The sequence below is a fragment of the Petaurus breviceps genome, unplaced genomic scaffold (assembly GCF_028583685.1).
Source record: "Petaurus breviceps papuanus isolate PSGF00001 unplaced genomic scaffold, PetGlider_PUasm1.0 90339, whole genome shotgun sequence".
In the NCBI taxonomy this organism is placed as follows: Eukaryota; Metazoa; Chordata; class Mammalia; order Diprotodontia; family Petauridae; genus Petaurus; species Petaurus breviceps.
In genome coordinates this window covers 222,978-248,371 of record NW_027187223.1, presented here as the reverse complement: position 1 = coordinate 248,371, position 25,394 = coordinate 222,978, and the positions used below count along the sequence as shown (strand labels likewise).

Sequence of the window (25,394 nt, the reverse complement as noted above, 5' to 3'; positions counted from 1 at the left end):
AGGGGGGGGGGGGGGGGGGGGGGGGGGGGGGGGGAGAGAGAGGGAGGAAGGTAGGGTGGAAGGGGGTTGGGGGCAGAGGAGGAGTGGAAAGGGAGGAGGAGGAAAAAGAAGAAAGAGAGGGAGAAAGGGAGGGGGGGAATGAGAAGAAAGCCAAAGTGAAAAGATTCAGAAGAATGAAAGAGAAAAAGGTAAATCAGGGTGCAGAACCCAGAGAGAATGAGTAAGATGAATGAACAGTTCTACTAAGCAGGAGAGAAAGAGAAAGAAACTGAAAGAGAAGGAAGGAACAAGAGTGAGAGTAGAGGGACCTTTGATTGGGGGAGGAGGGAGAGGAGAGACAGACAGAGACAGAGACACAAAGGTAGAGAAAGAACAGTCATCACCAAGGCTGAATTCCCATCCACACCCAGTACTAACTTCCTAACAGACATCACAGTCACTGTCAAGGCTGTCACTCTGCCAAGTCATGGCCACCAAGCACACCTATCAACAGCTGAAAGGCACAATTAGGCCATGAGAAAACTTAGAATTTCCAGGAATTTCATCCAGGGGCTAGTAAAAACCTACAAGCTCTTGCTGTGGCTGGACCTCCTATGTCCCACCGAGGGATTCCTAAGCTCAGGACTTCTAGGTTCCTGCTCAGTAAAATAAGGTTGGACTCTTAATTCCCTGTCACGTTAACTAATTATGTGTTAAGGGCCCGTAGAGAGAGTTTGAGGCTGGAATCTGCCCCAAAGAGTTCAGCTGTGGACAGCTCCCAGCCAGTTCAGCCCTATACCTGGCAGTTCTACCTGGGCTTATAAGGATCAGGATTGATGGACTTCAGCACCAAAACCAACTTCAGCTTCCTCTTCTCTTTCCTGCAATGGCACCAGTGCTCAGTACGCTGCCTGCCTGGCACATAGTAGATGCTTAATCATGTCTCCTGAATTGAAGTGACTAGAGGATTCTAGGTCTAGAGCTGGAAGGGACACCAAAAGCCACTGAGTTCAACCCATTCATTCCACAGAGGAAACTGAGGCCCAGAAGACAAAAAGCCTTGCCCAAGTTCACACAACTAGAGAGTGGCGGAGCCAGGACTTGAACTCAGACCCAGACCTGCTTCCAAATTCAGGACTATCCAGGCTTGCCCCAGACCATCCTTTGTCAACCCTCTCCCCTTTATCAGTAACTTCAGAACAGCTTTTGCAGGTAATGTCCACACAGGAGGATTTCAGAAGACCAGGGTGGGACTCCACATTCTCCATACCCCTCCCCATTCAATATGGGAAGGGAATAAGCATTTATTAAACACCTACTATGTGCAAGTGCTTTACAAATCTCTAACATCCCCTTTGCCTCAGGGAGGGTGAGAGCTCTGATGACAGATACTCAGGGTGAGGAAAGCAGTGAGTGATGCTGTGAAATCATGGGCTTGGATTCCAGGCCTCAGTTTTCTCCTCTGTTATATGTCAGCCATTATTTTTCACTCTAAGGAAAGTCAGTAATGGCTCCAAAAGTGTTTACAGGATACTTGATATCCTTAATCTCATTTGAGCCTCCTAACAAGTCTGCACCAAGGTAGGTACTCCAAGTATTATTATCATCAGACCTATTTAACAGATCAGGAAACTGAGGTTCAGAGTGGTTGTGCCACAGCAGTTTAATTCCCCACCCCCCTTTCCCCAAACCACTGGAGAAAGAATTCATCACCTATGGTGGAACCTAGACCTTATTTCATTTAGGTCAAATGATTAGGAAAGTTTTGTTGTCGGTGTTTTTAATCTAAATTAAATCTCTAACGTCCACTTGTAAATCTCCAGGGAGGGGGAGTTTCTTAGGGGGAGTGGTTCACCTGCCCCCAAGATCACTTCATGGCATTGGGGGGAGGTTGAGAGAGTGGAAGAGCTGTAAGGGGGGCATGATATGTCTTTGGAGTCCCACTTTGGCCAGCCGCCTGCAGTCAGGTGCTGAACCACTAGCTTAGGGACAGATTTAGAATTTCAACCCAGCCCCCCACCGCCAACTCCTCTCAAGCACTTTACAATTATCAAGTAATTAATGAATTAGTTTTTAAAAATATTTTCTCAGCCTAGCACCAGAAAAGAGAGAAGCTGGGCTAATTTTAACTTTTTGGGGGGCGGGAGCAAGTTTGAATTGGTTTTTGATGGGGGTGGGGGGCAGGGTTCTGTACTTCTCAGAAGGGAAGGAGGATATGGAGGGAAAGCCAAGGAAGGGGAAAAAACTGCCCCATTTTTGTAAGGCTCAGGGACTGGGGGAGTGGGGGGAGGGAGGTGGAATCTCCTGGAGTGTCACCTACAATGTTTTCTAGTTATTTGAAGTTGTTTGGCCCTTTGATATTCCATTTCCCCCTCCCCTTGCCTGGCAGCATCACTGAGAGCTAGGATGATCATAGGCCTCAAGTGACCACATCATGGTGGGCAGACCTTGGGGATCAGGAACACAAGGGTTTACTTCCTCCCTTAAACCTTTCCTAGCTCTAGGATCCTGGCCAAGTCACTCATTCCTTTGTACCTGGGTGATTTTATCTGTAACATGATTGGGTTGCACCTAATGGCCCCTACAGTCCCTCCTAGTGCCATATCTAGGATTCTCTGTGTGATCTGAGGCAAATCTCTTTCAATTCTCTAGGCCTCAACTTCCTCCTCTGTAAAATAATGGCTAGACTAGACCTCTGAGATCCTTTTCAGCATGAGATTGAGGATCTCATGATGTTCTTGGGCCTCAATTTTCTCTTCTGCCAAATGAGGGGGTTGGGTTAGATCCTTAATGAAAAGATTTCTTCTGTGAAGTTTGGATTCAGTCAAAGGGCCACCCTTGAGGATCTAGAGGGGGTCTGTTCTGTGAAGTTTGGATTCAGAGGGCCACACTTGAGGACCTGGTGGGGACTTGTTCTGGGAAGTTTGGATTCAGTCAAAGGGCTGCCCTTGAGGACCTAAAGGGGATTTCTTCTGTGAATTTTGGATTCTGTCAAAGGGCTGCCCTTGAGGACCTAGAGGGGATTTGTTCTGGGAAGTTGGGATTCAAAGGGCCACCCTTGAGGATCTCAAGGGCCACATTTGGCCTCAAAGCCACAGGTTCTCCACCCCTGGGATGGTCTCTGAGGTCCCTTTCAGCTCTAGATCTAGGGTTCTAGGATCCCACTGCTGAATTCCTTCCCAGCCTTTAAAGTCCAGCTCAAATGCCACCTCCTTTAGGAAGGCTTCCTTGATTTCTGCTACCCTGATCAGTAATGACCCTTCCTCATCAGATTCCATGGATATCTTTTCACTTGCATCAAGAACACCACCACATACTATTTTTATACTTGCTAGTTTAAGCAACAGGGCAGCTAGGTGGCACTGCAGTGAATAGAACGTCAGGTTTGAAGTCAGAAGACTCCTCTTCCTGATTTCCAATCTGACTTCAGACATTATGAACTGTGTGACCCTGGGCAAGTCACTTCACCCTGTCTGCCTCAGTTTCCTCATCTGTCAAATGAGCTGGAGAAGGAAATGGTAAACCACTCCAGGATCTCTGTCAAGAAAACCCCAAATGGACTCAGAGAGTCAGACATGACTGAAAACGACTGAACAACAAAAAAACAACAAAAGTTTAAGCATTATAAAGGCCTCTCACATAGTAGCTTTGGAGTCTAGGTTCGAGTCCTTCCTCTGACACACACTGGCTATGTGTCCATAGGCAAATCATCTAACTTCTCAGTTAGGCCCCAGAGACCTCTCAGATGCTGAGTCATTTGCTGGATTCCTGAATCACTGAGATTTCCCCACAGTGCCACCCCCTGGCCATGGCCTACATTTGGCAGAGGTTCAGCAAATTGTCTGAGGTGAGAAGAAATGGAGCTCAAGCCTTCCCTGGCCAACAATGCCCTTTCCAACATTCCAGCATGTGCTGATCCACCTTCTGTTTGAAGATGTCCAGTGGTGGCGACCCAAGCCAGCCTATTCCACTTTAGGCCAGGTCTAATTATCAGGGAGTTTTTTTCCCCTCATCATCTAGCCTTAATTGGCTTCCCTGCCTCTGTTTACTGAAGGAGCTTTGTGAACCTAGAAGAGTTAAGGATTTAGGGATGGAAGGAATCTTAAGAGATCAACCAGTCCCCAACCTTAATTTGACAGACAAGGAAACTGAGGCCAGAGAAGGGGAGAGATGCTTCCTACATCGCACAGCTTGACAAGTTTCTGAGATATCTCTGCAGAAAGTAAGCTTTGACTGTTAGCCCCACTCTTTATGGCTGAGGTGGCCCAACATCAAGCCAGGAAGAAGGAGTGGGTGCCCAAGGCTCCTGCCTCCTCCAGCCCTTTCAGTTTATCCTCAGCCAATGCAGAGCTCAGGTGGCCCCAAGGAATTAGAAAGAAAAGATCAGTGGAGTCTGGGGATCTGGGTTTGAATTCTAATGCAGATGCTCACCAGCTGTGAGATCTGGACAAGTGACTTCCCCTGCCTGGGCTTCAATTCCCTCTTTTGTCAAATGAGAGTGTTTAATCTGGCCCCCCCAGATTTGCTCCCCTGTTGGGTCACCAAGTCATTGTCTTCCTAAGATACCTTCAAACTTCCCATGTCTTAGTGCTGTTTTCAAGTAAATATAGCCATTTCATGGGGTTGAGGCTGTCTGTTCTATGGCCAAGGAGAAAACCAACTTAAATGAAATCTGGAGACAGAGTGCGCATCCAGGCATGAGTGTTCCTGCCTTTTGGCTCTGAAGGCCCTGCTCAGGGCAAACCTCCTGTGGGGAGGGGTCCAAGAAGGACTGTTTCAGGGGAGGCAGCCAGGGCAGGCCAGTTTCTCCCCCAGGGCCTAGCTTAAGACGCCAGAGGATCACAGACTTTCAGAGCTGGCAGGGGCCTGAGAATACAGAACAGGCAATCAGGTAGGCAGGAACTGTCCTTGGGACTCCTATGGCCAGGGCTCTGTCCCTGGGGGAGAGGAGGGGACAGCACAGCAGAGGCAACTGTCTGTCTTCTCAGTAGTCATATTTCTAATGATTTGATGCTTGCATTTTTCAACACACATGTACACTGCAGGAACACAGGTCTACATGTACAAATGCTCTCACACAAAGGCAAACATACATAGAGAGCATGAACACACAGATGGATACAAACACATAGAGAGTAGCATGTATAAAAGTTGAGATACACACATGAAAACACACAAATACACACATACACAAAGACACACATATAGACACACTTTGTCTGTCTCTCTCTTTCTCTGTCTCTGTCTGTCTGTCTGTCTCTCTCAGAGGCTCCTACATACAGAGCTGGAAAGGAGGGCCTAAACAGATGAAGAGTCCCAGGGAAATGAAATAATTCCAATCATGGTATGGTGTGAGAACTGCAGGATTAGAATGCAGATTCCCCGCCTCCAGGAAAAGTTATCTTTCTTTCCACTTTGCTATGGAGCTTCTCTCATATTGTCCCAGGCAACAGACAGAGAGACACGTGTGCATAAAGACACATGAACATACATAAGCCTATAGGCAGACATGTGTATCTACATGCATGGGCAGCCGTACAAAAGAGAGCCACACATAGGTGTACACACACACACACACATAAACACACACACACATACACATACTTGCAATCATATAGTTCCAGTAACATACCCTTGGAGCCCCCAGCTTACCTCAATATTTGTGAAACAACTTCCCCTAAGAGACAGGCCCATAAACATGTCACCCGAGAGTTCTCAAGACAGCCAGGAGCCCACAGGATGTAATAAAAGCCAGCCAAAGTACCCTGGGTTTGAAATCTCACAGTTTCCCCATCTGCTTGGGGAAAGCAGCCAAAGGCAAGGGCAGCAGTGGGCGGCAGCAAGCCCATAAAAGGCCTTTGATTTATCTCTCAGAGAAATTAATCTCAGAGTAAAAAAAAACCCCAAAGGTTAGCGCTCCCAACTTTGGTGTCTCCATATAATAACTCAGAAACCCATTTTAAAAAATCAGCTCCACTCAGCGGTAGAAGGTCTGACACTTAAAATGTGGCCAACAAGAGGAAAGCCTCCCAATAATAAAAGCTGACAGGCTGCCTGGGCCCCCACAGGAACAAGAAGGAAGTCCTTACTTTGTTAACGAGTACTTGCTCAGCCCCGGGCTTTAGAGGTTTCCAATGCTGTCTCTTCCTTCGGCTCTCCCTCTGGACTTCGAGGGTCTTGGAGTTTACAACCTTGCCTGCCGTGGGGACAAAGCACAGAAATCAGGTTGGAAGGTTATTTGAGGAAATCTGGTCCAACTAGTCCAACTGGGGCTCAGGGAACTCACTGGATCCAGTGACTAGGCTGGGAAGGGACCTCTGAGGCCAAATTGTCCAAAAGGTGAGGAAATGAAGGCCCTGAGAAGAGAAATCACTTGGCCAGGGTCTCGATGCTGGGATCCCAAAGCTAGATCTTTTGACTCCAATCAATTGACAAGTCATTTAGTCAACTCATACTATGTACAGTGCTATGTTCAGTTTTAGATACACAAAGACAAAAAGAAATAGTAGTTTCCACTCTCAGGGAGCTTACATTCTATTGGGAAGACATGTTCATAAATAAGTATATACAACATTAATACAAGGCAGCTTGGGGAGGGGGTGGTTCATGTAGGAGGTGACTAGAGCTGAGCTTTGAAGAAAATTGAAGATTCTAAGGGTCAGGGTAAGGAAGGTCAAGGGCCTTCTTGGGCTGGGGCACAGGCAAAGCAGAAACACGGAGAGGGAAGTAGAACATCATGGGTGAGGAACAGCATGGAGGCCTATTTGGTTGGATTGCAAAGTGCAAGAAAGGGAGTAAATAGGGATAAATCTGCAGAGGCCATTGGGGCTGGGATCCCCATCAGGGGTTGGCAGAACTGGGAGGGGCCTTAGAACAGGGAATGTCAGAGCTGGGAGGACCCTTAGAATATATGACATCAGGGGTGGCTAGGTGGTGCAGTGAATGGCACACTGGCCCTAGAGTCAGGAGGACCTAAGTTCAAATCCAGCCTCAGACACTTAACACTTACTAGCCGTGTGACCTTGGGCAAGTCACTTAACCCCAATTGCCCTGCCCTCCCCCCTCCAAAAAGAAAAAAAAGAGCATACAATATCATAGCTGGGATGGGGGGAACTTTAGGACAGAGAATGTCAGAGCCAGATTCAAATCTTGCCTTTGCCACTTGATGAGTGACTCTGGCAGTGGAGACAGCGACATTTACAAGCTATGTGACCACAGCTGAGTCACTTCTTTCTGAGCATCACTTTCACCATCTGCAGAAGTTACATTGGAAACCTTAAAGCACTAGAGAAATATCCAGCCTCAGACACTTAACACTTACTATCCGTGTGACCTTGGGCAAGTCACTTAACTCCAATTGCCCTGCTCTCCCCCCTCCAAAAAGTACTAGGACTGGAGTCAGAAAGACCTGAGTTCAAAGCCTGCCTCTGGACACTTGCTGTGTGACCCTGGGCAAGTCACTTAATCTGTCTACCTCAGTTTCCTCATCTGGAAAATGGAGAACATAACAACACCAACCTTCAAGTGAAAATCACATGAAATCATGTTTGTAAAGAGTTTAACACACTGCCTAGCACATAGTAGGTGCTATATAAATGTTAGATACTCTTACTAGTATTATTATAGCCAGATTGGTGATTTCTTTGGTATAGGGAACTCCCATATGGGGAAACTCCTTCCACCAATATAAATTGGGCCCTTCTCTACAACTTCTGCTCTTAAAAACTTGCCTGGGCCCTTGAAAGGTTTAGTGCTGTGCCCAGGGTCATACAGTCAGGATATGCTGCAGGCAGGACTGGAACCCAGACCTTTCTGGAATGAAGGCCAGTTAATGAGCTGCTGCCCCATACTACTTATTTAGCATTCTCAGCATCTCCCCATCCCTGGCCCCCCTCTCCTCTCTCCTCTCTTGGGGCCCCAATTTCTGGGACATGAGACATCCTGGAGGGAGAGGAACAGCCTCAGTCATCTTCCAACACCCGCCACCCAATGGAGATTGCCAGCCAAGTCTCTTGGTCTCGTGTCCTCTGGGGCCGATTCATCATCCTCCTTGGGCCAGTCCTTGAGCACACACTTGACTGAGTATGGATTGTGCTGCCCTCAGAAAAAATTCACTATTAGGAAGAATGATTTCAAAAGGCCCAGAAGGGAGTATGCCATTCCTTGTAAATGAAGACATTCTGAGCCTGCTGGCAGGCTGGGAGGTGGGCTGGGGGCAGAGGTCATCAGAGTGGCCTGATACCCAGGAAGCCATGCTTCCTGCATCTTTCACCTCTTGGTCCAAGGTGCCCCAGGCTGACACCACATCCACCCTTCATACTTCAGACCAACCTTATCTTCAAAATTGAGGGTGAGAAAAGGGGTGATCTAAGTAACTTTCTTACCTACTCAAGCAAAATTCCTGGTAAAAGAGTGCAATTCCTTTTCTTGGAAGAAATCTGGAGCCTCTGGTCAGGATTCCTATGGCTCTCTCTAGGACTCTCACATTTCCCCCAAGCAGATTGGCCCCTGTTTGTCTAGGCCCCTGAAGTACTTCCTATCCAACCTTACCCTCTGCTGCTGCCACCCCATCCCTCTGGGGGCAAGAGGAGAAGACCCACAGAGCCAGTCAACTGTTCTTGTGTCAGGTAAAAAAAATTATTAGTTACACCTTTAACTCTCGGTCATAAGGTCACGGAATCCTAGATTTTGGGCTGGAAGGAACCCCAGAGGCCATCTAGTCCAACCTTTTCATTTCATAGAGGAGGAAACTGAGGCCCAGGGAGAGAGAAATGGCTTGCCCAGAGCGGTAGTAAATATCTGAGGTAGGATCTAAACTCACAACTTTCTGAGTCCAAATCCAGGGCCTGACCAGGTCTTCAAATGGAGCCCAGAAAGCCACAAGTCAGAGATGTTAGAGAGGATTCCTGTTCACAGACTGACTGAAACCACAGATCAAAGCAAAGTGGTCATTACAGTTTACCCAGACTTTCACCAGGCCTTTGATAAAGTATCTTACACTATTCTTGCAGAAAAGATGGATATTTTTATATCTCTACAAAAAGGGGTGGGGGATATCAACATGGCCCATGCAGACCAGGTCTGAGCTGTATGAACTGGCAGTCTCAAGGAGTAGTCATTAAAAGTTCTGGAGGCTTCCATTGGAATGTCCCAAGCATGTGTACTGGGCCCTGGGCCATTTAAAAAACGTCAGCCACACTAAAGATAAAGGCTTCGCTAAGCTGGCAGCCTTATCAGAAATTCAGCTGACAAAGGTGGGAGGGAGAGATCCAGGGATGCTGGAGTCAGGATTCAGAGATCCTGACAGGTCAAAGAACTGAGCTGAGTCAAATTAAATGAAACAACGGGGCTCAAGGCAAAGTCTTGCACCTTAGTTCTAGAAAGTGACTTCAAGAGACTCGGAATGAAAGAGACGTGGTTCAATGTTGGTTGATCTGAAAAAAAAGCTGGGGGTCTTTGTGGATTGCAAGCTCCACAGAAGTCAGCAATGTGGTGGCAGTGAAGGTAAGCTTCAGTTACCTTGGGACAGTCCAAGCTGGCTTCTAGAAATACAACAAAACTCCCTCAGCCCTCAGCCCTGGGGTTCAGACCTCACCTACAGTGCTGGGTTCTCTTGTGAATGCCAGAGCACATCTAGTGGAGAGTGGCCCGGATTAAGGGGAATAGAAAGCCTGCTATGAGTTGAAGGTAGTGCTGGGAAATGCTAGAAGGGCTGTCAAGTGGATGAGGCATTAGCTTGGTTCTGCTTGGCCCCCTGGGGCAGAACAAGGAGCAGTGGGTAGAAATTACAGGGAAGCAAGTTCTTGCTCAATGGGCAGATGAGCTTGGGCCCAAACTGAAGGGGCTTCCAGGGCTCCAGGCACAGGCCAGACAACCATTTGTCAGCGATATAACAGGGGATACTCCTTCTGGGGAAGGGTTCAACTACATGGCCCCTGAGGTCCCTTCCAGCTCCCCAGATCTGTAATACATCTTCCAAATCGAGAAAAGAAGGCTTACATTATTTATCTCATGGGCTTGGTGTGTGAAAAAAAATACTGTGGGCCTTACAGAGCTACAGAAACTGCAGATGACATTATTATTATATGATAAATAGCATCCATAGTCAATAGGATTGATATAACAACACAATAGTTATCAATGGTATAATTAGAGATAATGCCAATAAGTCATAATCATGTCTATAAGTGTGCAGCCTTGACTCCTCAACACTGGCCAGGCCTGGGCTCTTATCTACCTCATCAAGGAGGGAACGGGCCCAGGAAAGGAGGAGCTTCCCAAATAGGGCCCTGATGTCAGCTTCCTCCCCAGGATTATTTTTAGCCAAGGGTGTCTGGCTGGGACCTCGAGAAGGGGAGCTACTACGTGGGAGCCACTTATATCCCCAAGGTGAGAGCAAGCTGTTAGGTGATGGTGATGGTGGAGTGGCAGTGGCAGGGCCTGCCAGCTCCCAAAGGCACATATCTCACCCCAGGCCTATAAATAATGCCCCTCACACACACACACCCTCTTCAACTGGGGATTAACTCCATCTCTACTGGGCCCTCTATCAGGGACCACTGCTCGCTTCTGGTGGGCATCAGGCTAGTAGTGGTGGCTGACTGAATGCCAGGAACAGTGTCTGGCTCTCCCTGGGACCAACAGAAGCCTGTTGATTTGGGGGGAATTTGGAGTGAGCCACAGACTTCAAAGAATGCCAGCATTAGAATGGCCCTTACCAGAATGTCAGAGTTGAGAGGACCCTTAGATATGTCTTAGAAGGATCTGCTCACTCTACAGAAGAAACTAAGGCAGAGGAAAGTCAAGGACCTTGCCCTAGCCTCAGATACTGAACTTGCTAGGTGACCTTGAGCAAGTCACTCTACCTGTTTACCTCAGTTTCTCCAAGTATAAACCTTGTAGGGTTCTTGGGAAGATCAAATAAGGCAATACTGGCAAAGCACTTAGCAGAGTCCCTAACACATAGTAGGTGCTTTTACTACTAGCTTCTATTGGGGAGGGAAGAGACCCTCCCCTTAAACCCCACCCAGCACAGCGTCCAAAGCACCAAGACCTGAGGGAACCTACCTGGGTTGAAAAGCAAGCGTTTCCTCCAGCCCACCTGGTCCAGCCCCATAGGTATGCTCTGAGAAAGGGGTAAAGAATGGCATCGATCCAAAACCTTGAAGGGCGGTGGTGATGGTGATGTGTAAGGAGGATGGCAAGATGGCTGAAAAGCAAGGAGAAGCCAGTTACCGATCTGTTCCCAGGTGGGGGTGGAGGGTGAGAGTAGGGGAAGGCAGGACAGGGAGGAAAGGCACATGGCAGGGACACAGCCTGGGAGAGTGGAGTCAGCCCTGATCTTTGAACTACAGGGCTCCATCATTTTCATCAAGCCTCCTCCTTTGGCCCCCTAGCTTCCTGGGGAGGATATGGAGGTTAGGCTCAGTGGTCCCTCCTGACTCAAAGTCCTTACTTCTCCTATCCCTTCCATATTTCAGGGGTTGTAATGGGAATGTAAATTTGAACATCTTCCCTGCCCCTAGGCTAAAGTGCACCTGGAGCCTGGAATGGGAGGCTTGTTTTTCAGTAGATACTTCTTGACTGGCCAGTGAGTCAATAAGATTGTTACATTCTCTGAGCCAGGAGAAGGCTATATAAGCCCTGATGTGTAGCTTTGTTTTGGGGCTCACTTTGAGAAGTGTTCTGTGATTTTATCTGGATTCTGGGAAGCCGTTGTTGAGAGCCCCCTGGCTTTGAAAAACCCAGATGTTGAAACCCAGATGTTGATTTGGTATGGATGTAATGGTTGGACAGTTTGGAAAGATGTCTACTTGATCTGTTTCTGTCTCGCTAATTCTGTCTGTATACTCTGAAGTTCGGGGTGCTGACCTTTTTCCCCTGAACTAGGTAAACGATACACATTTGACTGATTAAAGTAAGCTTGTTAACCCATTTTGAGTTGCTTTCCTTTAACAAAGCAGATCTAAGAACCTGTGTTGGCAGCAACTTGAGGATGTTTGGGGTGCTTGCTGCTACAGGGGTTAAGGGAATGGTGCCCCCAAGATCTAGGAAATCTGAGAAAAAAATTTTGGCCCTCCCTTTGTACCAGAGAAGAAGTCTAAATTATTATGATATTAAAAGATAAAATATATTGATATACAGTTATTTTATGCATTTCTGAGTTTCTAAACTTTTCCCCATGGCATCTGCTGGCCTTTGAATGCTATTTTTGGCTTCCCCAAAAGGCCTCCCAAATTCCCATTTAATTTCTTATGCCAACCCGTGATATATGGAAACCGCAACAAGGAAAGTCATGCTGGGGAAGGGATAACTGTATACTTTTCCAGATTTTGTAGAGTTATGAGAGGCAGGATGGTGGAAGGGCTTGTGCTGGCCTCCTGATCAGGAAAGCCTCAGCTCAAGTTCTCCCATCAACACATACCAGCTGTGTGACTGGGCCAAATCACTTAATCTCTCCGTGCTTTAGACAACTCAGATTAAAGAGAAGGGGCAACATGTCTCAGAGAAGGGGCGATGTGCCTTGGAGAAGGGCATTCCCTTGCTGGGAGTGCCTTCCACCAAAACAGTCATGGGCCCAATCACTATCATTCAGATTCTCAAAGTTCTTTGGCATCCAAAAGCCTTGGGTTTTTGGCCTCCTTTTACAGAGGGGGTCCTTTAGGCCCAGAGTGGAGGAGTGACTTGTCTGAGTCAGCAAGTCAGAGAGCTGGGATTTAAACCTAGACCCAACTCTAATATTTGGCTTACTGTTAAATTTTCTGGTGCAGACAGTAACAGGAAGGCTGTCCCACCTTCTAGCCAAGTAGAAGCAGATTATTAAAAGATTGAACTATTATTCATTCCCCTACAACATCCAGTAGAGGCCTCATGGCTTCCGAGAAGGCCTTCTCACCCATCTCTTTCTACCTCCTTACCTTACGGGCCCCACCAGCACAGGGAAGCCAGGACTCCTTGCCTTTGAGGAAGAATGTCTACCCACCATGACATGATGTTTCTTGCCTACCTGCCAGGATCAGGAACTCAGAACAATGACAAATATCACTTCCTTCTGTCAGCAAGATTTATTAATGAACTTCTTCATAACAACCCTCAGTACTAGGTTACACAAAAGCCATTAACCCATTTTACAGATGTGGAAATGGGGTCCAGGGGTGTCAAGTGATTTGCCCAAAGTCCAAGAGCTAAGGATTACTGGAGTTTCTGTCTCACTTGGGTTCCCTGACTCCAAACTCAGAATTCTTTTCATTATCCAGTGCCATGGTAAGTCCCATGTACACTCTGGACATGTAACCTCTGTAAGGCTCTGGACATGTAACCTCTCATTAATTTTACTCTTATTTGAACCGAGAACTTTTGTTTTTTGTTTTTGTTTTATCCCTCCCTTCCCCAGAGAGAAATGAATTCAGGTTTAGCAAAACCAAGCCATGCACCAACCATGTCTGACAGTGTATACAGGATTCCATACCCATAGACCTCCACCTCCGAAAAAAAGAGAAGTACATTTTTTTTTATCTCTTCTCTAGGGTCAAGTTTGGTGACTTGTTTTTATTAAGAAACCCTTTTCAGGGGTGGCTAGGTGAATACAGCACTGGCCCTGGAGTCAGTTAAGTGCCTGGCCTCAGACACTTAACAATTACTAGCTGTGTGACCTTGGGCAAGTCACTTAACCCCAATTGCCCTACCTTCCCCCCCTCCAAAAAAAAAAGCAAAAAGAAACCCTTGACATCAGTAGTTTTCATTTGGGGACCTAAACTCCTGCTATGGTAGAAAGAGCAGAAAGAAATGATTATTAATAACCAATTATTTGGGGAGATCCAGTGTTCCTCCCCCTTTTTCTAAAGTTCTGATTTTTTTTTAAATCAATCTTCCTTCAATCTCTTAAAGGACATTGCTGATAATGATATTGGACTAACTTTCTGGTTCAGACCACACCCAAGTAGGGTAGCCATTGTGTTCTACTTGATAAATTCTTTGAATAGACTACCCAAGGCTGGGGTTAACTTAAGAAGTAGGTGACTTAAGCAAAGTTCAGGTCCAGTCCCTCATGGTAATATTCATTTTCTCATTGTTTTTTTTTTTTGTTTTTGGTTTTTTTTTTTTGCTTTTTGGAGGGCAATTGGGGTTTACTGACTTGCCCAAGGTAACATGGCTAGTTTTGTGTTAAATGTCTGAGGCTAGATTTGAACTCAGGTCCTCCTGACTCCAGGACTGGTGCTCTATTCACTACGCCACCTATCTGCCTCCATTCTCTCATTAATTGCTAACCAATCAGGGTTGATTGCCACCCTAGGGAACATCCACTCTTCAAAGGGCATAACTACCCTGAGCCAGCACCGTGATTGTCTTTGGTCTAAGAGTGAGAGGGCCAAATGACCATCCTTTTATTAAAATGCTAGCACTATTAATTAAATGATTAAATTACCCAGAAATTATGTCTCTCCAACCTTTTCAATGGCCACAGGGCTCTGGTTCAAAAGACAGAGGATTAGTGTTCTAATCCTTTCCCAGACCCTTATTATCTGTGAGAGCTTGGGCAAATAACTTTACCTCCCTATACCTCACTTTCCTCCTCTGTAAAAATGAGGGGGGCATAGTGATGGGGAACAGATGGCCTTCTAGCTCTAGGATCTAGGATCAATTAGTGGAAGGTCCAGAGAGGCAGATACTGGCTTCATTTCTGGGCAAAGTGGGAGGGTCACCCTAGGAAGGTGAGCTCCCCAAGTGGCTTCAAACAGAGGCCAGGCAGGTACTTTGTGGGGTATACTCTATGGGTTGAACTAGGCAGTCACTGAGTTCCTTCCTCCAGCAGCAAGAAAATTCTGTAATTCAGATATTTGATGTCCTGTGTCCTAAGGGACCTTCCAGCCCTGACATGCTCTGACTCCATTTGCTGGAGACTGGCTTTGGCCACAGTGCCTATCACAACAACTTGATGTGATCAACTTCCTTAATGAACTCCTTGTCTCCCAACTCAAAGACCTGTCTGGCTCTTCAAATTAGGCCCTGGGAACCTAATAAGATTATAAGCTTCCTAAGTGAAGGGAAGTATGTGACTTGTCTCACTCTGGAGTCCCATCCCCAGGGTTCATTTTGTAGTCAACTGCAAGCAATGAACTCTCACTGTACAAAGGCATCACGACCGCCCTCATGGCAACTAGATGCTTGACTGGGAATCAGAACACCTCGATTCCAGTCTCAACCCCAAGACTCAGCATCTGTGAAACCTGTGCCAGTCACGACCTTGGTTTCCTCATCTGGAAAAGGAGTAAAAGAACAACTCTGATTTCTGCAGGATGGCCCAAAAGTCTTAGTGCAGCCTTAATAGCTAAAAACAGCTAAGACTTCTGGGACACCCTGTATGGATTTGCATCATCTCATTTGACCAATAGACTTGAGAGTCTATTGAGTGATTATTATCCCTATTTTACAGACTGAGAAAACTGAGACTCACAGAGGTGACTTGCCCAAGGTCACGCAGAAACTCAAGTCTCTGAGGCAGAATTTGAACCCCAAATACTGCACCCTCCTGGAAGAATAGAAAAATAGGCATGTTCCTTACCTCACAGAGTTAGGATGAGATAAGCGTTTTGTAAATCTTAAAAGGCTGAAGAAATATGAGTTGCTTATGTTTACTGTTGTTGTTTGTCGTCAGCATTACCACCATCATCACCACCACCATCACCATCATCATCACCACCATCATCATCACTACCATCATCGTCACCATCATCACCACCATCACCACCATCACCATCATCATCGTCACCATCATCACCATCACTATCACCATCATCATCATCATCATCATCATCACCACCACCATCATCATCATCACCACCATCATCATCATCACCATCACCATCATCATCATCATCATCATCACCATCCAACATTCAAAGCCTTAGTCATAGGCTATAAAGCTGAAAGGGACCTGATGGGCCATTTAGCCCATCCCTTTCATTTTACAGATGAGGAAACTGAGGCCTGGGGTAAGTAAATGACTTGGCCAAAGTCCCACAGCTAGTCAGTGTCATTCCAGACCACACTAACCTCTTCCTTCTCTGAACTCTCTTAAACTCTGAAAATCTGTGGGAAGCTCTGACATTCTGTGTTCAAAGGGCTCTCCCAGTCTAAATTTGGATGGAGTACTATATTTATTTCTAGGTTCCACCGTTTAAGATGGGCAGAGAGAAGCTAGTGAACAGCCAGAAAAGGGTAAGCAGGACAGTAGAAAGACTTGGGACCCAAAATCTGGAGCTCAAAGGGACCTCAGAGGCTACTTGGTCCAATTCCCTCATTTTATGGAGAAGGAAACTGAAGCCTGGGGAGGAGAAGGGACTTGTACAAGGTTACTTAGGCAGTAAGCAATAGAGATGAGATTTGAACTCAGGTCTTTATGCCAAAGCCATTGTTTTGTCAACTGTATCCCACAGCATCTCAAGGGTCTCAATAAAGGAACTGATTATATTTTACTTGGAGAACATAAGATGCATGGATGGAGTAACCTGAGAGCTATATCTGGAGGATGGGCATGCAGAAAAGGGATGTGTTCTACTTGGCCCCCAGAGGGCACAGAGCAGCTAGTAGTCAAGGAGAGGCTCTCTGGGGAATGACACTCAGATTTCAGAATCTTAACCACAGAAATGACCTGCTTCCTACCCAAGGGTGGAGTGCACCTAACAGTGAGGTCTATTCCTGGAGCTGAGTCAATCCCAAAAAGTCTTTAAAGGAAGAGGAAAGAGAAGGAGAAAAGCATCTGCATAGCCATCACACTAGGAACCCCAGAGAAAAGCTATCTTGCAGAAAGAAGAAACTCAAAAGGTCACAGGAGACAAAACTCCAAGAAATAAGCCTATCCACAAAACCCACAGCCTCATGCCTGTGCCCAAATGCCCAAAGAAAAGCAGACCCACTAGTAATCCAAATGTAAGGTAGGAATTGTCCTCAGAAACATCAGTGATATTTGGAGGCACAAGACCCATGCTATGGCTTCAGAAAGGTACAGCTTTTCCAAAGAAAGAGGATATAAGCCAAACATACTTAAAGGATACACCAAAATATTTAAACAAATTACATAGAATTTTAAAAACTCAAAAGGAACAGGATAGATTTTAGAAGGGGGAGAAAGAGGGAGAGGAAGAATATGGTAGAGTTGGCATGACATGGAAGAGAGGTTAGAGCTGGACTTGGAATCAGAAAGATTGGGGTTCAAATCTTGCCTTGGATACATCCTTGTTGTGTGGTGTTGGGCAAGTCACTTAATTACTATGAACATGAATTTCCTAATCAGTAAAATGACAGCATCTTTCTCCTAAGGCTGTCAGGATGCTCAAATGAACTAATGTATGTAAAATACATGTTGTAATCTTCAAAGCACTAGACAAATGTCAGTCATTGCTCCAATTAGTTCCAAACAGACTCTTGACCTTATAAAAAAGCTTATAAAAAGTCACAGCATAAAAAAATAGAAGAGAACAGAAGGAAGCAGAAAGGAAGTACCTTTTACAACTGTGATTGGGCAAGGGGGGGAGGGGGAGGGAGGAAGGAAGGGGATTCTTAACCAAACAAGGGATAGATGTGATCATAAAATACACAACAGATAATTTCAATTACATCAAATTTTTTAGATCTTGTACAAATTTGGTGCAAATAGAAGAGAAATTCTTAAAATCTTTCCCTCATTTGTCTCTTGATTAAAAGTCTGACATCTAGGCTATACAGAGAATTGACAAAAATATCTGAGACCAAGCAAAATAGGTCAGAAATAAAAATGATCAAAATATATGAACATAAATTGTTCTTTGTTTTTTGAGACTGGGCCTACCCATCTTGCCCAGGCTACAAGTGCAGGGGATACTCATGAGTCAGATCCCCCTACTGATGGACACAGGAGCCTTGACCTACTCCATTTCTGAGTTGGACTCATTTGCCCCCTCCTTAGGCACCCTGGTCTCCCCACTTCTGGGGGCTTCACCAGATCAGTATGAGACTTAGCTCAGTCACCCAACTGGCCTACCTGAAAGCAGCACAGAAAGTCCCAACTCAAGAGACCTGCCAACCTCAGCCACCCTGGCAGTAGGGATCACTGGTGGGTACCACTACATCTGGCTAACAAAAAGTTTTTAAAAGAAGAACTATAAACTACTAATGAATATAGGAAAATATTCAATGAATATATGAAAACAAAATTGCCCATGACAAAGTACAATGCAAATTAAAACAATTCTAAGGTTTCACTTCATACCCATCAGATTGATGAAGAGGACAAAAGATAGGAGGGGTCAATGTTGGAGAGACTGTGGAAAGAAAGGTTCATTGATACATTATTGGTGGAGCTGTGGATGTTAACAAGCCTTAGGAAAGTCATATGGAATCATGGAAAGGAAAGTGACTAAACTGTTTGTGCCCTTTGACCCAGAGATCCCATTGTGTGTCTTGACCCACAGTTTAAGAAGCTCTGAAGGGGTTGCTAGTGGGAAAAGTTTAAGAAGCCCACATATAGACTGTTCTAAGGGGAATGAGACAGAAAAAAAAAGATCAGGGTAGCACTTTCACTAGCAGCAAAGGACAAGACTGGGAAATGGATGAGTAGACAGAATGAAATGTAAGAACACTGGAAGAAATGACAAATTATGGGAAGAAGTCAGAGAAATATGGGAAGATTTCTATCAGTTCACATGAGCAAGTAAGAAAAACCAGGGGAACAATAATAATATAAATAAAATGAACCTGAAAAAGAAACCAGGCACCAATATTGGTTCTAGAGAACAGACAATGAAATGCACCTCCCTCCTTATGAAAATGTCATTGTCAACGAGGGTAGTTTCTATTCTAGATCTGATGAGGAGGAACCATTTGATGAAGTAGAAATGGCGAGAAGTTTGGGGGGAAATACGCCCTCAAGTTTGGAGTCTGTGATAGAGGAAAGGAAAGCCTTCATCTGTCTGACTACCCATCCTAGTTTTGGGGAGAGCAGATTTCGGAGCATTCAGAGAAAGAATAGATGAGATCTCATGGAATAAAACCTAGAGAGGACATCAGCCCAGAAGGAACAGAAAGCTCTTGGGAATTCAATTCTGAAGGCATACAGAGAAACAATTCCAATAAAGAAGCGAAACGGAGGGGTGTTGGGAGATGGATGTGGATGTGCAGAGAACTCACTGACCACCTGAAAACAAGGAGACTGAGTCACTCTTAGTGACCTTTGGAAACTCACGAAGACACCTGACCAAGGAGATTAACTCAAGGTGCAGAATGAGGTATTTGTTTTGGGACATGGCCAAAGTGGGTATTTGTCTTGCTTGGCCATGCAAATCAATTACTAGGATTTCGTTCTTCTTTGATTTTGTTTTTGTTTTTCCTGTCATTAATCCATGCCACACTTTGTTGGAATTCAGTTTTTTCTATGCTTGGCCCTTATTCCTGTCAGGGAGGGCCTGGCATTGGGAGGAGAACATAAACTCAAGGACCTACATCTCTTCAACCATCACTATGAAGTTCCCCAAACAGCCAGCAGATGGCAGAAGTAGACTGCTTCAGAAAGTTCCTATGCTGAATACCAGGGGCTTGGAAGAATGTCGATGGGGTGTGTGTGTATGGGGGTGGGGAGGGAAAGGGGGTAATGGGAGTGGGGTAGTGGTGTAGTTAAATGGAACAAAGGTTAAAATGAGAAGGACCTGTCCAGCATTAACTCCTATCAGTTTTCTCCCCACACTACATTGTAGTCAAAGTAGACCTTTTTCTGAACCCATGACTATACCATCCTAGGCCCTCTGACCACTCTGACATTGCTCATACTGTTCCCTCTGCCTGGAATGTCGTCCCTCCTCTTTGCCTGCTGAGTTCCTGCCTAGCTTACAAAGGCCTGATCAAACTGCATCTCTTCCAAAAAGTCTTCCTTGATTTTCCCTTGTCTGAAGCACAGGACAGAAAGAGTCTTGGCTCTGGAGCTGGAGGACCTGTGTTCAAATCTTGCCTCTAATACACACTATGTGACCCTGGGGAAATCACTGAATTTCTCAGTACACCCAGGTGACTCTTTAAGACTTCCAAATTACAAAAGGTGCCAATGTGGTGGTACACTGGGTTGAGCCCTTGGCCTGAAGTCAGGAAAATCTGAATTCATCTGGCAAGCTGGGTTCTGTTTGGGACACAGCATCTTAGGAGGGCCATGGACAAGTGGAAGTTGTCCAACAAGTCCCAAGGAAGGATGGCCAAGATGTTTCAGGGAATGGAAACTTTGTCACACAAAGTTCAGTTGAAGGGGCTGGAGAAGAGAAAATTCAGAGGAAAAATAAGAGGTCTCTTCAAGTATCTGAAGGGCTGTCATGGGGAAGAGGGATGAGCTATGTTCTGATTGATCCCAGAGGGTTGAGCTAGAACCAGTAGGTGGAAGATGCAGGGGAGTATATTCTGCTTCCATGTCAGGGAACACTTGCTAAGGATTAGAACTCTTTTAAAGAGGTATGGGCTGGGTAGGGAGGTAGAATTCCCCTTACGAGAGGCCTCGCTTGAAGGCGGGGTGCCCCATTCCTGCTCCTTGACTGTAGAACTTCTGGGGTGCTTTCCAGCTCAGAGATTTCCAGTCTGGTAGACTTACTTTATAATAATCAATTGTATCTACAGCCATCAATTCACCCACTCCAATCTTCATAGTTGACTCCTTGTCCAATTCATAAAGGAAGACCACAGTCTCAGGAAGGAAATACAGTAATAATTGCACCCCCTTGCTCCATCATATCCTCACATAAGGCATCATGCACTAGCTGGCCACATTCAGTTCTTCCCAAACACATCAGGGCAGCTCTCCCACCCCACCCATGCATAAAGGCCAAAGCCTCTAGTCCCACCTCCTCCAAGATGCCTTCTGTTTCTCAGCAATCTCTTTCTTCCTTCTCTAATAGCTCCTAGCATTCATTGGACACGTCTTTGTCTATTTCCTCCTACTGTTCTTTAATTGTTCCATTGGAAGACTTGTCTTTTTCTTTGTTGCCATGGTACCATGACCACTAATGACCAGGGTCTGGCAGCCTGCAAATCAGCAATGCCCAAGGAGTCAGAACGTCCTTGGTGCTGATCTCCAAGCCTTTGGCGAACACTGCACCTAAGATTCCAGAGCAAATTAGGGACAAATGCACCAGACTGTTGTAGACATGGAAAGACAGACACCACTCAGGTAGGCACAGACAGACACATGGGAAAGCTACCCTGATAACTGGGATCCACAGACCATTCTTTCTGCCTGTACTCATCTGAAATACCCAGTTCTATCCCCCTGGTCTAACTGGCTTTTCCCCGCTTTTCACTGCTGCCTTCCTGGCCCCTGCTCAATAGACCTGACAACTCTTGGATTGAAAAGAGATTTGATTTCTCTACCTCACAGTGTAGCCTAACATGAAGGTGGGCAGAGAGTAGGCACAGAGCCAGTTTTGACTGGTCTGACTGGATTTCCAAGCGGAGGAAAAACTCATCACTTTAGGTCGGTTTCGAGGCATCCCTGCCAAGAGGTAGAGGAACAAAAAAATGGACAAACACCAGAAGGTCCTTTGAGGCCGAAAGTATTAGCAAATGGACAGAATTTGGAAAAGTCAAGCAGAATGGGGGGGAGGTTCTAGGAGATTTTAACACTGAAGGCAATGCTGAGGTCCCAAAAGCTTTGCATGGTCAAAGTCAAAGAAGGATTGAGTCTTAGCACTACAGCAACAAGGTTTTAGAATGCAGCATATAGGAAGCTGGAGATGGAAGAGAAAGTAGAAAAGAACATGAAGGCGAACCCTGGAAGGGATGTAGGAGAGGCCCTTAAAATATAAAGCATGGAGTAACAGGACTGGACACAGCCTTAGAGGTGGCGCTCTAAGTCAGCCATCTTACCTTCCTATTGGCGATTTCTGTGAGGGACACAATGGTGCACAGGCTCATTTGGAAAGGGTGACACTTGGGGCTGTATTTTGAATGACCAGTTTCATCCAAGAGCTCAAAAGAGTCTTGTTCTTCAGTCTGACTGAGGCCATCCTCATCCCTCTCCTCCTCCTCTTTGGTATGAGTGTGTCCCTTTTCACAGGTCACCTCACTCCCAGCCAGCTTTGGCCCGATAGCATCATTCAGTTCAGAGGACTCTTTGAGAGTTTCCTTCTCTTCTAGGAAGCTGTCCATAGTTTCTGGCTTTTCATGCAAGTCTTGAGAAGAAGGTTGAGCTTCTGAGAGCTCCTGGGTGTGTAGCTGGGCTGGAGGGTCTGATGAAGTCTGACCATCACCTTGAAGGGTTGGGAGAGAGAAGGTAGAGATGTCAGGTTGGGAACAAGCAGCTTGGCTCAAACCTTGGGTCTTACTATTCAGTCCCAAAGAACAAGCAACATGAACAGATTCTGTGTCCAGACCCTGCTGTCCATCATCTCTCCAAGTAGAAGTCTGAAGGCTGGACTGATCCCAAATCCCTGAGTCAGGAGACTGAAGTGACAGCCTCATCAAGAAGGTAGCTGGGACATTGCTGTCCTCTGGGACCTCTTGCAGCTGCAGTTGAGGTGCCTGAGATGAAGATTTTGGTTCTTCCTGAAAGGGGGTTCTAGAAGACCCTCTCCACTTCCTGGCTGCTTCTGCCATGTTGGTGAAAAATTTGAAGACACCCCCAAAGTGTGTGGCCTTGTTAGTACTGCTTCCCTTTCTCGGTTGGCTAGGGCTCTCTTCGGAGCCTGCCTCAAAGTCCAAATACAGAGCTGAATTCCCTGTCACACTCTCCATGTCCTGGAAATTGCCCTCCGGGTCTGACTCAGTGGCCTTAGAGTTGTCTTTGCTTGCCAGTGAGATTCCTTTCAAGTAGCTCCAGACATCAGAGGTCCTCCTGCGACGGTTATCCTGGGGGAGGGTCTGGCACCGCTTCCGACAGTCCCGGGCAACCCTCAGGGAGTGGGTCCCAACATTCAGATCTTCATTTTTTGTGTCCTCCAGCTCTCGAGGATGGATTTCTTCCTGGTCTTCATTTGTCTGAATATCAGCATCCCGGAGGCCCTTGCCATCATTGGTTTCCATCTCAGGGCCTGGGGCACTCAACTCCACATCTTCCAGACAGGCCTCCAGGTCCTCTGTATGCCCAGCATAGGAATGACGAAATGGCTTCTGGTTATCTGACAGCCTCTTGACTCTGTAAAGGTCCTTCTGCCAAAGGCCATCTTCTTGGTCAATGGGGCAGTCATGGATAAACTGGGCCTTGAAGCTCCTCTGAGTGGCCCCCTTGGACAAACTGGAAGATGACCGGAGCCTCTTAATGGATTTCATTCGGTCCATGAAGGTGATTTTTGGTTTGTTCTCTGTCGTCTTCATGGGGCCTCCTAGGACAATCATGGACTGGGGCCTCTTCCCCTGGGCCAGAGGCCCTTTCTTCCGGCTAACAAAATTCCAGATCTTGTTGACTTTAGCTTTCTTCTTGAGCCAGCTTGTTTCTTCTTTAGAACGACTGTCCGCCATGGCAGAGAGCTCCAGGTCACCAAGCTCCATCCCACCAGCCGCTTCTATCTCTGCGCCAGCCTGGCTCAAGATCAGGCCTGCACAGCCATTGGGCATATGCTCAGACTGGGAATTAGGGCAGCCGTCGAGGGGCTCCATGGTAACCAGAGAAGGGGCAAGGGAAGGGTCCTACAGTCATGAACTGCCAGTTATTTCCTTTAAAAGGAAAAAAAGGGGAAGGTATATTAGATTGGGCAGCAAGTACAGATGCATAGGGCTTAATGTCCCGAGCTCCCAGAATCCTCCCAGGATGTTAATGTCTTGCCAGTGCAGCACAAATAGCAATGCTAGCAGATCACTTTGTTATCATGTTAGAAGTTTTTATTTATTTTTATTTTTTGCCTTTTGGAGATGGGAAGGCAGGGCAATTGGGCTTAAGTGACTTGCCCAAGGTCACACAGCTAGTAATTGTTAAGTATCTGAGGCCGGATTTGAACTCAGGTCCTCCTGACTCCAGGGCCAGTGCTCTATTCACTGTGCCACCTAGCCACCCCTAGAAGTTTTTAAAAAATATTAGCTCACATTTTCTCTAGCCTCTCACATTTGCCAAGCACTTTACACAGGTTTATCTGATTTGGTCTTCTCAACCACTCTGGGAGAAAGATGTTATTATAACCCCTATTTTTCAGATGAGGTAATTGGGGCAGGTAGTGGTTAAGTGACTTGCCCAGGGTCACATAGCTGGTAGGTGTCTGAAGCCAGATTTGAGCTCAGGTCTTCCTGACTCTGGGTCCAGCATTCTCTAGATCAGGAGTTCTCAAAGTTTTGGGGTCTCAGCACTCCTTTATACATTAAAAATTACTGAGGATTCCCCAATGAGTTTTTGTTTATGTGGGTCATATCTCTCAATATTTACCATATTTGAAATTAACCCCTTTAAAGAGTCTTGGGGACCCCAGAAGAACTTAGACCATACTTTGAGAAGTACTGCTGCATCTCAGACAAAGCACCTTCCTCACTATAATCCTGTGACATAGGTAGTACAAGTCTGAATATCCTCATTTGACAGATAAGGAAAATGAGTCATGGGGAAGTTAAACCCCCACTTCCACTTCCACACATGGGGAAACACAAGTCCCCAAGACTCCCAGACCATTATTCGTCCCAGTCTCCCCTATTGCCTCTCTCTGAAAGAGCTCAGCTCTGTACTTTAGAAAACTCCAGTCCAAGGCCTGCCTGGGTCATGGAGCTTAGAGCTGGAGGAGAACTGAGAACTCATTTTACAGGTAAGGAAACTGAGGCCCCAAAGTTAAGCAAATTGCTCAAAGTTCCACAATGAATAACAGCTCTAGAATTCCAGCCTGGAGCCTTCTGACTACAATCCAATCTTCTCTCCAGTGTATCACCATAGGTAGGTAAGTGATGGTCTCTCAGCTTCAGTGTTCCCAGCAGGGAAAATGGGAACAATAATCCTTGGCTAGTAAACCTCACTGGGTTATTATGAATGAGTTCATAGATATGGCCAGGCTGGTAAAGGTGAGGTGGTTTGTTACTATTGGCATTGTCATTCAGCAAAGTATGGATAATTCAAACTTTACTAACAAAGACATTTACTTTGGAGGAGGCTGGGCCAAAAATCAGCTTCCAAAAATGCAAATAGTCCCAAATGGGGCAGACCAGAAGTTATCAGTCAGCAACACCTCAATGAAAATCAGTTATAAGCTCCTACAAAGAGCCAGGCCTAGGGCTAGGCCCTGGGTTGGAAAAGTCAAAAGTGAATGTTCTCAGGGTCATCCAGAGCCTTATTAAAAGTTGGGAGGGGGGCAGCTAGGTGGTGCAGTGAATACAGCACCAGCCCTGGAGTCAGGAGGACCTGAGTTCAAATCCGACCTCAGACACTTAACACAGAAACTAGTTGTGTGACCTTGGGCAAGTCACTTAATCCCAATTACCCTCCAAAAAGCAAAAAAAAA

At 46.1% G+C, this 25,394-nt stretch overlaps 1 protein-coding gene across 5 annotated transcripts in view; it reads right to left on the bottom strand.

Annotated features, from left to right (window-relative positions):
• Positions 1-25,394, bottom strand: part of ARHGEF9 (Cdc42 guanine nucleotide exchange factor 9) — a 270,712-nt gene that overhangs the window by 207,641 nt on the left and 37,677 nt on the right. For 3 of the 5 annotated variants that reach the window (XM_069108281.1, XM_069108279.1, XM_069108282.1), the window contains 3 exons: positions 21,853-23,637; positions 11,047-11,188; positions 6,069-6,175 (listed from right to left, as the gene is read on the bottom strand). In XM_069108281.1, the coding sequence (XP_068964382.1) occupies positions 6,069-6,175; positions 11,047-11,188; positions 21,853-23,580 (1,977 nt within the window). In that variant the 5' untranslated portion in view covers positions 23,581-23,637. The remainder of the gene's footprint in view (positions 1-6,068; positions 6,176-11,046; positions 11,189-21,852; positions 23,638-25,394) is intronic. The other 2 variants (XM_069108283.1, XM_069108284.1) reach the window with 1 other exon arrangement.